This window comes from Archocentrus centrarchus, chromosome 8 (assembly GCF_007364275.1).
Source record: "Archocentrus centrarchus isolate MPI-CPG fArcCen1 chromosome 8, fArcCen1, whole genome shotgun sequence".
NCBI classification, from domain to species: Eukaryota; Metazoa; Chordata; class Actinopteri; order Cichliformes; family Cichlidae; genus Archocentrus; species Archocentrus centrarchus.
This window is the reverse complement of record NC_044353.1, coordinates 12,725,411-12,738,995: the sequence shown is the minus strand read 5'-3', so window position 1 is coordinate 12,738,995 and position 13,585 is coordinate 12,725,411. Positions and strand designations below refer to the sequence as shown.

The 13,585-nt window shown below is 39.0% G+C and overlaps 1 protein-coding gene across 2 annotated transcripts; it reads right to left on the bottom strand.

Moving 5' to 3' along the window:
• Window positions 1-2,870: 2,870 nt before the first annotated feature.
• Window positions 2,871-11,707, bottom strand: atf7ip2 (activating transcription factor 7 interacting protein 2). 2 transcript variants are annotated; one of them, XM_030736003.1, is made up of 16 exons: window positions 11,474-11,707; window positions 10,517-10,761; window positions 9,566-9,638; window positions 8,751-8,876; window positions 7,439-7,507; window positions 7,188-7,210; window positions 7,019-7,059; window positions 6,892-6,926; window positions 6,704-6,749; window positions 6,265-6,335; window positions 5,756-5,893; window positions 5,245-5,275; window positions 4,680-4,759; window positions 4,350-4,490; window positions 4,079-4,266; window positions 2,871-3,511 (listed from the first exon to the last, which is right to left on the bottom strand). In XM_030736003.1, the coding sequence occupies exons 2-16, from the start codon at window positions 10,747-10,749 to the stop codon at window positions 3,301-3,303; spliced, it is 1,506 nt and encodes a 501-aa protein (XP_030591863.1). In that variant the 5' UTR covers window positions 10,750-10,761; window positions 11,474-11,707; the 3' UTR covers window positions 2,871-3,300. The 2 variants fall into 2 exon arrangements, with proteins under 2 accessions (XP_030591863.1, XP_030591864.1); XM_030736004.1 differs by lacking the exon at window positions 10,517-10,761.
• Between the last annotated feature and the right edge of the window lie 1,878 nt (window positions 11,708-13,585).

Here is a 13,585-nt window from a genome sequence, read left to right as displayed (position 1 = left end):
ATGGTGTTCGTTATGGACAAACTGTGGTTTGCACAGAAGTCCAATAACAAAACACCATTCGGGTTCAGATCGGGCAGGCCGTTCCTCCCAATCACACCCCTCCAGGTCTCACCGTCATTACCCACATGAGCACTGAAGTCTCCCAGCAAGACTATGGAGTCACCAGATGGAGCACTCTCCAGCACCCCGCCCAGGGACTCCAAAAAGGGTGGGTACTCTGAACTGTCATTCGGCGCATAAGCGCAAACAACAGACAGGACCCGTTCCCCAGCCCGAAGGCGCAGGGAAACTACCCTCTCGTCCACCGGTGAAAACTCTGACGTACAGGCAGCAAGCTGGGGGGATACAAGAATACCCACCCCAGCTTGCCGCCTCTCACCGAGGGCAACTCCAGACTGGAACAGAGTCCAGCCCTTCTCCAGGAGACTGGTTCCAGAGCCCAGGCCATGCGTTGAGGTGAGCCCAACTATATCTAGCTAGTAACTCTCAACCTCACGCACTAGCTCAGGCTCCTTCCCCACCAGAGAGGTGACATTCCATGTCCCAATAGCCAGTTTCGATAGCCGGGGATCGGCCCGCCAGGGCCTCCGCCAGGGCCTCCGCCCTTGGCCACCGCACGACACACTGCACCTGACCCCTATGACGCCTCCTCTGGGTGGTGGGCCTACAGGAGGGCGGGCCCATGTAACTTCTTCGGGCTGTGCCCGGCCGAGCACCACGGGCTAATGCCCAGCCACCAGACGCTCTCCCTCGAATCCCGAACCCTCACATTACATTATTATTACACTGATAGGTGTTCTATTGTCTGGCTACTGCCTTCAGAACAGCCAGACTTGTTGTGGCTTTAAAACTAAGGTTCTTGTCTTTGAAAGTAAAAGTAAAAATTTTGCATCCAACTGATGTTGTTTGTTATTTTCATACATGTTTCAGTTTAACTAGAAAAATTAGTTTGACTATATTCTCACTCATCACTGCCTAAGATGTCTGACTGAACTACTGCCTTTTTGAAATATGTTTACATATGTTTTCCTACCTTTGTCCTTTGCGTCTAATGTCTTGTAGCTGCTGCAGTAAAACATCCGTGTTGCATTCTGATGTATATGGCTGTGGCAAGATAGGAAGTGATGGGGGGGATATGCTTGAACCCTCTCTCTCTCTCTGTTTATCATTTCCTGCTGTGAAAAAAGTGAGAGAGAGCGCAACCTCTACTATGAGATAAAGACAAACCCAAACGACCCAAAAAACAGGCACAAACCACAGAAGCCTATTTAGTGTCAGCTGCGCTCATCTACAGTCATGTGATTCTCAAACACCAATTAAAGGGGGGGGGGGCTGCAACCACTTTGAGTTTTTTAGTGCTTTATGCTATTAAAACATTAAGCTACAGCTGATCTGAAATTATTTTTTAAAATTCAACAAAAATGTCTCAAAATGCTGAACGCTGTACAGACACAACACAAATCCAACCATGCCAGAGCAATCAGTTCTTGTTAGAAGTTTCAACTGTTAATTAATAATTTAAGGTAAAGTGAAACTGTTCAGGATGGACTAATGTCTGTGCTGAGCAGTTTCAGGAAATGTGCAAATGAATTAATTAACCATTTTTGCAGACACCCACTATATGTACATATACAAGAAAATAATCTACTCATTCACAAAACTAAAATACCAGATACTTACATTGTACAAGTGTAGTTTCCCATTTCCACTGCTATGCAATAAAAAGTAAATGTTGACCAAGTCAGGCTCAGATAACGAGTGGATAGATCAATGTATAAACGTCTCTTATTACGACCTAGGTATTTGTTAACGAGAAGCAACCTCCAGTGGCCGGGTCAATAATTGCATGTAAAATGTGCAGTGGTGTGACTACTTTTAGATGGGGTGTAACCATAAAGTGCTTAAATTGCATAGAAAAAAAAAAAAAACACTGGTAGGAGTGATTGAGTAGAATTGTGACAGGAGAAAAGCTCTACACAGCAGAAACAAGCAGTTAAAGGCAACCAAAAAAAAAAAAAAAATCTGCTCTCCAAATTAGACCAATAAAGCATATCTGCACTCTATGTGCAGTTACACTTTATGAACACAAATATTGGGCCGCACCTTTAAATCTCTTAATTCAGGTATTTTCAGTCCCATTGCTACAGGTGTATCAAATCAAGCACCTAGCCATGCAGTCTGCCTTCACAAACATCTGAAGAGCTCACAGATGCCTCCGTTTTAACAACTCAGTTTATGAAATCGCTTCCCTCTCAGATATTCCACAATCAGCTGTAAGTGGTATTATTGTAACGTGGAAGTGTTTAGGAATCAGAGCAGCTCAGACAGAAAGTAGCAGACCACATACAGTTAGAGTGGGCTTGATGAGTATCGAGGTTCATAGTGTGTAAAAACTGCCAGCTGCTGACTCAATAACTGCAGTTTCTGTGGCAGAGCAGCTCTTGTAGGTGGCCCTGTGCTTTCATCCATATAATTCAGGTATTCAGGGACAGTCTACAAATGCACTGCAGAAGATACTCCAAAAACATTTGATAACTTGGGGGGGGATTTGGCAGAAGTTTAGTGACATTTTTTTTACGGTAGTAAATTTTCACTCTCATACAGTGGTTTCCTTTTCTTCATATTGTATTTTTGTTTGGGCAAAAAAAATTAGCTTTTAATATTGAATCCCTTCACTGTTGCAGAACAGTATCACCAAAATCACTTCACACATAAGCTTTATGTAGTTAGTTTGTGGAAATGTGTTCATATGTGTATTTTTAGTTTGGTAGAGTGAGCTGCAGCCAAACAATCCAAAGGATTTATATGAAAGAAACTGGACTTTATACAATAATAATCACAACAATGAAAGAAAACCCACACAGAGCGTATTTAAAATGTAAGTTTTATTAAACTGAATAGTGCAGCATTCTGTTGTATACTGTTAGAACTGTAACACACTGAAGTAACGGACTAACCAATAATGTTGACCTTAAGACTGTTATTACATCCGGTCCGTGATCCTCTACAAACAAGCAGAGGAAGAAGAGTCCTGAACTTTATTGTTTATACTGATTCCATCTGAACTGAAATTCTCAAAAGCACAACTAACAAAGTGCAGGTCCTTTATTCATGTGTGAGCAATATCATCGTTTCTTTTACTTAAAACATTAAAAACTATGTACACAAAACACTGTCCCCCAAAAACAGTATCAACAGGAGCAACACTGTCCATGTACTTAAAAAATGCTGCTGTGTAAGCACAACCTTGAGAGCAAGTAACTGGAAATTCAAGTAGGTGGATCCACATCTTCTTCCCGACTACTCGGGTATGACTGCGGTAGCGACTTTACTGTAAGGTCCATACCGACCAAATACGTCTTTGCCCACCACAGCCGCACATACTTTGTGCCCGGGCTTGTACTTCCTGACCAGCACGCACATGGGCAAATTCAAGGCCTTCACCTCACCGAGGATATTCCAGTCTGGGAAGACACCACTACCCTTAACCTTTTCCATAGTGAGGAAGATGCTGCAGCAGGGAGAGAGGACAAAAAAAAAAGGAACATCAGAACTTAAATCAGAAGTTAGAATACTAGTGAAGAATAACTCACTGAATTCTGCTTCCTTCATGTGGTTACAGTACATACTGACATCTGATGTAGACTAATATTATTCAGAAACACAGGCTACCCTCCTACCTGTGCAAGAGTGACTGCATCATCTAACTGCTAGCGCTGGAATGACTAGTTGAAAATCCCAAATTTAAAAATCAATTAACTGCTAACTGTGTCTAAGCTTATCATTTGGAAGGTTTTATTGATTTTCTTTGTGATAAATAAGAAGAAACTGAATATCTTGTGATTTATGGTCAGACTAAGTGAGACATGGCACTTTTTTACACTGTTTAACCATTTCATGTTATTAAAAAGGCCAACTAGGCCCACAGCCAATATGATACAGACAGAGCACAGAAGCAAAACAAACTGCGCCATCAAAGTTAGATCCTCATGAGGACTTAAAATAAGTTTCAGGTTAGTTGTAGGGCTAAGAAATTATATAGCCAACACAATATGATTTGTTCAACACTGCTCCTTACGTGTAGCTGTCCATGGGTGGTGCAGAAGGGTCCTCCTCCGCCACTTTCCAGAGGACAGACAGACTGGTGGGTTTTCTGATGAGGGCCAGATTTACTTCAAGGCTCTGAGGGATGCTGTATGAGGCGGCTTCCATGTTAAGGACGGAGGGGAAGGGTGTAGGAGGAAGAGGTGGTAACGCGAGCCCATTCTAAGGAAGAAAGGAAGAGGAGTGAGTGGATGCGATTTGTAAAGTCAAGTGAATTGAATCAGTTTTTAGTGTGAGTGGATTACCTGCTGTGTGTCTGTGTATCTGAGACTGTTGATATCAACAGAAGACGCGCATTCTGCTTTCACCTTTTGACCCTTCGGCTCTTCAGACTGCATTAACTCCTCATTACCGTTTTCTTTCTTCTGTTCATCTCTGGGCTCTTGCTGGTTTGGAAGATAACAAAAACAAAGATGCACAAAGACAAAAAGAAGACAGAAACAATGAAAAAAAAAAAAGTAGGTGATGTAAGACATTCAAAGGAACTTTAATCATTTTTCCCTTGCTCAAGTAGCCTACACACATTTATGTGGCATATATTGAAAATAATCAAATCAAATAATAAAGCATCCCACCTTAAGCTGATGACACCAATGAGGAGTCAGAACTGGAGGCGGCCGCTCCTCATTTAAATCAGTCCTGGCAGCTGTCATAACTTAATACAGATTATGTAAAAGAAGAAGTAGGAGAAGGGAGGAGCAGGAAACGGGGTTAGGTAACAAATTTCTGCTTGTGTTTTATCTTTGGGTTTAAACTATGTTTTTCTAGTTCTCTACATGTCAGTGAACCAGAAAAATATATGTTTGATCCCAAAACTTTGCTTTTGTGGTTCACTGATTTTACAAATTCTCATTTTCCCATAAAACCAGTTACTGATGGTTTTCATTTAGGTTTGAACCTATTTTCAAGCTGATTTATCTTCAAAAATTGACTATCAAAATGGTAAAAATGTTCAATTAAAATAAAAAAATTAGAAATTATGATAAATAAAAACTCATTTTGAAATCCACAAAAGTAAAATTTGACAGGAATAATGGACATTTTCTATTGTTTTATAATAAAAAGAGTCAGAAAATAACAGTTCCTTGTCAATGTCAAACATCGTGTTGTTATTTGCTTGGATAGAGTTTCCTTCATTACCTTCGTGTGTCCTCTTTACTCCTCTTCTTTCCTGACAGAAAGAACAGCACTAAATTAGTACTGAAATCATTTTGAAAATAATATTTAAGTAAGTCAAGTTCAGTCATATAGGACTTGTTACAAAGGGTTTTACAGTATAAAATAAGATGCAGTCAAATAAAGAACTGTCATGTATTATATGTACATGATACAGACTGAAAAACTATATGTTTCCCATCATTTAGAAGAAATCCACTATTGGCTCTTAACAAATCAGGGTTCATTTTTCTCTATATACCCCAACTCAACTCTACTTTATATTATACATAAAAGAGCGCCAAGAAGTCAGAGAGATGAGCCCCAATTATCTAATAGAAGAGCTCTTTTAAACAGAAAGACACCTCCAGGTCAGGATCCAGGAGGCCATCTTCTGTGATCAGCTGAGAGGGAAAGAAGATGCTCTCTGTATCGACTGGCATAAAGATGATAAACAGTTATTGATAAACAGTTGACTGATAAACAGTTGAATTACCTGCTCTGTGTCTCTGGGCCTGTCATGAGAGACGCATCCTATTTTCAGCCTCTGACCCTTTGACTTCTCAAACTGCTTGAACTCAACAGTGTTTTCATTTTTCTGCTCATCTCCAGTCTTTATGAAACTGACGAGTCCCTAAATTTGAATTAGTCAGACAAAAAACAAGAAAGATGGGTAAATAAAGCCATGATGGACAATAGACAAAGACTCAGGTGGTAGGTGATTTATTACATATTTTTTGCACGCGCTTGTAGTCTCTAATAACTTACATATACAATCACAGTCACAACAGTCGCATCGTGAATGTGCAGCCGACAAATCTGCAGCAACTGTGTGATGCTGTCATATCAATATGAACCAAAATCTTTGAGGAATGTTTCCAGCACCTTGCTGAATACATGCCATGAAGAATTAAGGCAACCCAGTACTAGCAAGGTGTGCTTAATAATGGGTCAGATGAATGTACATGAAGTTATGTAATTTTGCTTGTGTTGAAAGCATCTTACCTCATACTCAAAAGGGCTGTCAGAAGTTGGATAAAGCTCCTCATTTAAATCTGCCATGGCAGCCGTCAAAGCTTAACGTGGATTATGTAAAATAAGAAGTGACAGAAGGGACAGGAAATAGTAGGGAAAAGGATGTAGTTGATTCAAATGCTAACTGATTCATATTATTCAATTTCAGGGTATTATAACAGCTTATTGTGTAAGTCTGATGTATCTGCACAGAGAAACAATGTTATCAGAAGCAAAATGAGACAACTATAGTTTAGACTTGAGTTACACAAACAGACACTTGGTATGAAATCAAAAGTATATGCATAAGTAAAGGCATTTTAGAAATGCGACATGACAAGCTGGAAGCTGGAATAGAAATGATCTAACAGGAGAACTGCACGACAACAAAGATGGTGGCTATTCCATCCCTGCGCTTGAGTAAACTTACCTTGACTATCAGCACGCATCTTCTTCAGTGCCTTTCTTGTTGTTTCCTGGACAGAAGGAACCAGTTTGGAAAATTAACATTAATGTAGATCCTCAACTGTTCAATAAATGAGAAGAAATGTATTTTTGAATTATTATTATTATATTATTATCTTTATCAAAATACTAAATAAACAACAACATATTCACCATTATCTGAAAGAGCTCTCCGCTCTTGGCTGAATCTATGGAAAAAATAAAGTGGCACAGAATAAATATTCATTCAACCTACAAATGTAAATATTCACTGGTGCGCGCGTGCTCACTAAGCTCTTACTCTGTGAAACAGTTTCCGTGTTTCCTTCTTCCTGATTCACTCTGCGGATGAAATGAAACGGTCACAAAACTGATAAAAGTTCAAATAAATCGCAGACACAAATTCACAACAGCGTCGTAGCTTATGAAGATTTTTGAAGATTAATAATATTGAAGGTGGCTCTACATACCCGACGGGAGAGGGCACCGCATTCTGAAAGGACATTTAAGATTATGTGAAAATTGATCGTGTCGCATAAGCATATTTAAATGAGTGCACGTACACAGCAGAGAGTGGCTAAATCTCAGACTACAGAAAGTTAATATTTAGACATTTATCAGTACATTTTCTATTTTAAACAATAAACTAACAAATAAAATTAGTTTTTAAAAGTAGATAAAAATGGTAATGTGACACTGAATATGAATTATGCTGTCTTACCTGTTTCTGCATCTTTGCCACGTAGGCAAGAGCTACTTGTGCTTTCTCGGACAATGTATTAATTTGAACCTGTGGAAGAAAAATATGTTTTTTAAAACACTACTTTGTCTTAGGCCCCAGTCACACAGGCCTAAAGATTGGCTGGTGACTACGTGGCAACCGCCAGTCACTACGGAAAAATGAGTATTCCCTGACCGGTTGTGAGTGGTTGCTGAAGGTTGCTGGCTATGAAATCGATTGCAAAAGCTCAGTCAACTAGAGACTAGTTAGCGAAACCCTGGTAAGTGCCAATAGCAGGGGAAAAATGTGTATTCCCCAACCAGCTAGCAGTGGTACCAACTGATTGTGGAATAAACATTTTTTACCCATACTGACTGGAGTTGCAGTCCACTTCCTAGTCCTGTGTGACTTAGAGACACATCCAATACATTTGTGCTTGTTTAAAGAAAGCACAAACATGCATATAAAAGGTGAACGTACATTTAAGCTGGAGTCAATCTAATCCAGAAATAAAGGAAAATTAAATGAACAGACAAAGGCTGAGAGATCACGAGTAGATGCAAGCTTTTACCACTTGCTCTCAAATTTAGGAATCAATGCACAGAAGAAGAAAGTGAAAGCGCCAGAGACTGATTTTAAAATAGCTCAGTAACATTAAAAAAGGAAGACATAAAGGGCGACAACAAGAAAGACCAGAATAAAAAAGGAAAGAACAATGGAAGACGGTGAGCATGTCCAAGCACGAGACGGGGCATTTATTAACAAGAGTGTTCCAAAGAACACGCATGTCATCTGCGCAAAGGCTTGTCAGAAAGTATATTCATGTACACGAGCGTAAGTGATTACGTTTTGAGCTTAGCAGTTAATATTTACAATGTCTATATTTTAATGCATGAAGTTTATTTCAATCAATATTAATAAAGATGTCTGACATAGGAAATATAGAGAGGAGTGAGCTGAGAGATGAATGAATGAAGGAAAGATTGATGACAGTGATTTAAAAAAAAGACACTATAAATGAGATATGCCCCCAACTACTAAACACTTGACCCTTTGTGCACATTAGCAGGCTAATTCTACTGTTGACCTCGGCAAAACATTTGGATCCCGAGGAGGCCCACAAAACTTCAACGTCTGCAACCTAAACTGTTTTACTCACAGATTATATATTCAGTATAAGAGGGGGTAGGGTTATGGCACCTATGCTCTACACTTTTACTCCTCAATATGAATCTATCCTCCAAGTTTGAAGTCAGTTACTAGATAGTGAAAGCGAGATGGACACACAGATAAACAGACGGATACTACTGACCTGAAGGTTTTCAATGGACCTTTCAAAGTCGACACCATTTTCCAGCTGTTGAATGCTTTCTATTAAAGTCTGCAGTTTGGTTTCATTCACTGCACTGTGAACCTCCTGCTCGATCAGCCTTTGCACCTGTAGACAAACACACATGTACACAGTTGTTGCTTTTTCAAGTGAAAAGAAGCAAATACAAGCACTCCTGCAATAAGACACTTGAGAAAAAAGAAAAAGAAAAAAAAACTAATTTCAGCATACATTTAACAGATATTTTGGAGCTGTCTTGCACACACAGCATATTTAAGATCTACCAACAGATTTTCAAGGATCTTTAAGGAAGGGGACGTGAAGCTCGTTGTACAAGCTGTAGCCTGAGGATCTTGAAGTAATTTATAATGGTTACTGATACTGGTTTATATCATTGTTCTGTTGTAGAGGCTTCAGTCTCTTGACTTTGCCACTGGCCTCCACGGCAGCCCAGAGTAGAACGTTTTCATCTCAATTCTTAAAGGTAAAGTGACTAAATTGATCCTGTGTGGCACCCCTTTAGTCCTTTAGCCCTAATATGGGTTCCCAAAACTTTAGACATGCCATAATTAAGGGCATTAATTTATTAATAATCATCAAAAAGTAACAGTGTTTTGACATTTAAGAAAAGTTCATTTTTTCTGACTATCTGCTCTGCAAAATCTGCATATATGTGTTTAGATATGAGACACACGGCAGAATAGCTTCAGATGCTCTTTCTGTACAGCAGATACATTGGCACATATAATCATGCACTAAAAAAGGGAAGAGTCACAGTCTCCAACACTGTCTCTTACTTCTGACTGGGAGAATTTTATCTTCAGATTACCGGCTCCAGCAGAAGTCGGTGTCAGGGGCCGCTTCTTCATTCTTCATCCAAACACACAAACAGAAAGTTAGTTAATGATGTTTGCTGCCTCAACAAGCTTTAACCTTAGTAGGAAGAGTGCAACTCCTGCACTTTGCACAGAAAGAATGAAAAAGATTTTTGTAACAGCTAAATATGTTGCACCTTGAAACTAACATACTATATTAGCTTTAAGTCTTTTGCTATTGGCGGGTAACAGTGTAATACTCATCCGCCACGTGCAATTAGCAGCCATATAAGAGAGACAGCCAGCAGTCATGCAAAAGAAGAAGAACTGACTGGAATCAGTTGTATAAGGGCTGAAAACCAGATAAAAGGTTAAAGCATGAAAAGTATCTCAATCTTGCGCTATGCTCCCAGACTTCCTCTACTACCCCAAGGTCCCAGACTCCTTCTACTGCCCCATGCACCCAAATGCCCTCTACTGCCCCAAAAAAGGTTTACAGCAAGGGTGTCAAACATACAGCCTGTGGGCCAGAACTGGCTTGGTTTTCCACATTATAAAATGTGGAAAACTTGACAAATACGGTTAAAACTGCACTTCTTTTCTTAAAACACCTTACAGACTAAGTGTGTAGTTTGACTTCTTTACACTTACAATAAGGATTACTATTCAGATGCATGTATTGTTGTTTTGTTTTTTTTCTTTCTAGGTTTTTCTGCCCCACTTCAGATGAAATTGAGCTGCATGTGGCCCATGATAAGACATGAGTTTGGCACCTCTGTGTTAACAGGAAGGCAAGACCATCAATCAAAACACAGAGAACTGGATAATTTTGTCCCACCACACTGGGAGAAAAATAAGCGGCAGGGCAAGCAGAAACTAGATAAGCAAGCCGCAACTATGTACAAAGCCAAACTGCAGCTGAGGTTAACTCACACATCAAGAAGCCTGAGGGCCACCTCTGCATCAGATTTCATTCCATGTGTGGTTTTCACCGCACGCCACCTTTCAAATGCCAATCCAATGTCCACTCGAAATCTGTCCTTTCGAACTCTGTCCCTTGGTATGGCTGTCGGCTTGTGAAACAAACGATTGCGATTCTTGGGTTTGCTGGAAGCCCGTCTTTCAAAGCTAGTGCCACCTTGAGTTTGATCTTGTGGTGATGACATGCTTTACTAAACCTGTCAAAAACAATTAGATAGCTTAAACCTGCCAATAAAAACAACCAGTGCTGCTTTTTTTTTTTTTTTTAAATCCTATGTTACTGGACTTGTGATTAGTGATACAATTCTCCTAAAGGATGTTTCTCGCAAGCGACTTATCATGGTACATACAATGTTGGAGAGGTTAAGTAAAATATAACGTCACAAATAAATGAAAGCATTGTACAAAATATGTATTTACAGTACGGGTTCTAGTTATGCACGTCAGCTCACTGCTTATTCAGTAATACAGTGTTGTATCACAATCAATGAGGCCAAAAAGGGGTTTAAAGGCCACAGCGCCCTGACTTCAGTTGTCCGTTATCTGTATCCTCCTGGAGGCTAAATCTGATGAATCACAATCAGGAATGCTGGAGGTGGTTTGTGACGATTCTATTTGCACTATAATAAACTTTTTCAACCTTTAGACACTATGCCGACTTGCTTCAGTCTCACTTATTTCTGGATAAGATAATGACAACACTGTGCACTGAAAAACTAACGGATAAAAATCTGTATAAACGGATTGCTGACTTTTAGCTATTGAAGCCTATTGGAAATCAGTCTTCTGGTTTAACAAACCGGCTAATAAGCAATGTAGTCGCTGTTTATAGACAGACCAGGCCGCTATCATCCCGTCTGATTTCAAAGGGCGTTAAAATGAAACGATGAATGTTTATATCTTCAGTACCTTCTGTTTAGCTTGGCTTCTTCTTGGCGCACTTCTCCTCTTCGTGTTCTTCTTTTTGGCATTTGAGAGAGCTGCTTAGCGCACCGACAGGATTGGAGAGTAGTAACATGTCAAGGCAAAAAGTTTATTAGGCAGTCTGTTAAAACGGCCTGCCATAAAATCGGAGATTCTGTGCAGATTTCTTAAGCAGTCTTTAATTACACGATTTTCGCGTTCTCCTAATATCCCATACTGAGCAACTCTTTCTATATTGTTGCATTTTCTTACAATTTTGTCCACAACGGCCAGCGCCATTGCAGCCACCTGAAATTCTACACTACAGGCAATTGTTTGGACAGCTCGGTACAGCACAAGGGGCTTAAACGCAATCGCTTAATTCAAATGTCCAAAAACGTAATTTTGACTCGTCATAATTACATTTGAGATATCTCAAATTGTAATTACGGTTGTGTGACCCGCTATGGCAGGCCGTTTTAACATAAAAATCCGTTTCACTACACTTACATTCCAAATATCTTGAACTGATTTATGACTAGACGTATTAATAAATTAAGATATCTCTAATTATATTTTGATTAGACAAAATACCTATTTGAGATTTCTCTAATTACATTCTGACTAGTCAAAATGACGTCAGATATACCATTGAGTTGTATGGCGGCTTCAATTCAAGATATCTACAATGAATTCCTGACTATTTGAAACACACATTTCAGATATCTACAGTTAAATTATGACTAGTCATAAAGTGAATTCGAGATATCTTGTTTTTTACTCTGACTAGTCATAATTCTAATTAAATATATTTTAAATGTATTTTTAGATAGGTGATAAATAGTTTTGACTAGTACAAATTAAATTCTAGATATCTTGAAAGCAAATAATGACTAGGCAAAAGTAAATTAGAGATATCTAGAACTGTAATCTGACTAGTCAAAATGCCTTTTAAGATATCTCCAAATGAATTACAGATATCTTGAATTAGACAGCTTTTAGATTTAAGATATCTTAAATTAACATTCTGACTAGTCAGAATGATGTTTGAGATATCTTGAATTAGGGTAGCATTTTGGCGGAATGTTTATAAGGCAGTTTGTTAAAACAGCCTGCCATTGATAGATAGATAGATAGATAGATAGATAGATAGATAGATAGATAGATAGATAGATAGATAGATAGATAGATAGATAGATAGATAGATAGATAGATAGATAGATAGATAGATAGATAGATAGATAGATAGATAGATAGATAGATAGATAGATAGATAGATTCACATATACAACAGTGATTAAAAAAATACACCAAAGATCATGCATAAGCGTAGTGTTCACATAGTATGTAAACTATAGATGTAAGTAACAGCACCAATAAGGTATAATACAGAAATGTGTGTGGAAACTTGACAGGTATGTTTCACCCATCCAGGGTCAGGAGCCTATCCCAGCTGCCGTAGGGCAAGAGGTAGAGTATACCATGGACAGGTCGCCACACTGACACAGGGCTAATACAGCAACAGACAACCATTTGTATTCACACCTATAGGCAATTTAGATCAATAACAGAACGTGGTGACGTTGGTGATGTTTAATTGTACGCACTGTGGCCGAACCTCAAAGATAAGATGCACTGAGACTGAGAAGTTACTCTGGCACTTTCTGTTGCTTAATGTATCTATTTATTTAAAGTGTCTCTTGTTTGCCTCAGCCACTGTTTATTAATTAATTTCCTGGAGTTTACTTTTAAACATTTGTCAATTTGTCGTTTTATTCTTTGGGTAAAAAATAAAACCCCAACACCAGACATGGGGAGAACATGCATACTCCACACAGAATACCGCACAGAAAGGTATCAAAACCAGGACCAGGACCTTCTTGCTGTGGCATAGCAGTGCTAACCAAAACACAACCGTGCTGCTGACAGGTAGGTTCATCTGTCATAAAAAGAAGAGCTGTTGTGGAGTTTTATAGAGAGCAGATGCCCCATGATAACAGTGTTCCCTTTGATTTAAACATTAAAAAATGTATCAAATATCAACGATTCATGAGAAGCTCAGAAGATTGATTCAAGTTGTTTGTGCATTTGTATTCCTGAGCTCTGATGCAGTGGAAT

What these genes read in the sequence shown, in the direction of transcription:
- atf7ip2 (XM_030736003.1), bottom strand. Translation starts at nt 10,749, where the DNA reads ATGTCATCACCACAAGATCAAACTCAAGGTGGCACTAGCTTTGAAAGA. An exon ending in GGTCCATTGAAAACCTTCAG is followed by an intron (nt 7,508 to 8,750) that starts GTCAGTAGTATC and finishes TTTCTTCCACAG; the next exon opens with GTTCAAATTAATACATTGTC. An exon ending in GAGAGCTCTTTCAGATAATG is followed by an intron (nt 6,750 to 6,891) that starts GTGAATATGTTG and finishes CCTTCTGTCCAG; the next exon opens with GAAACAACAAGAAAGGCACT.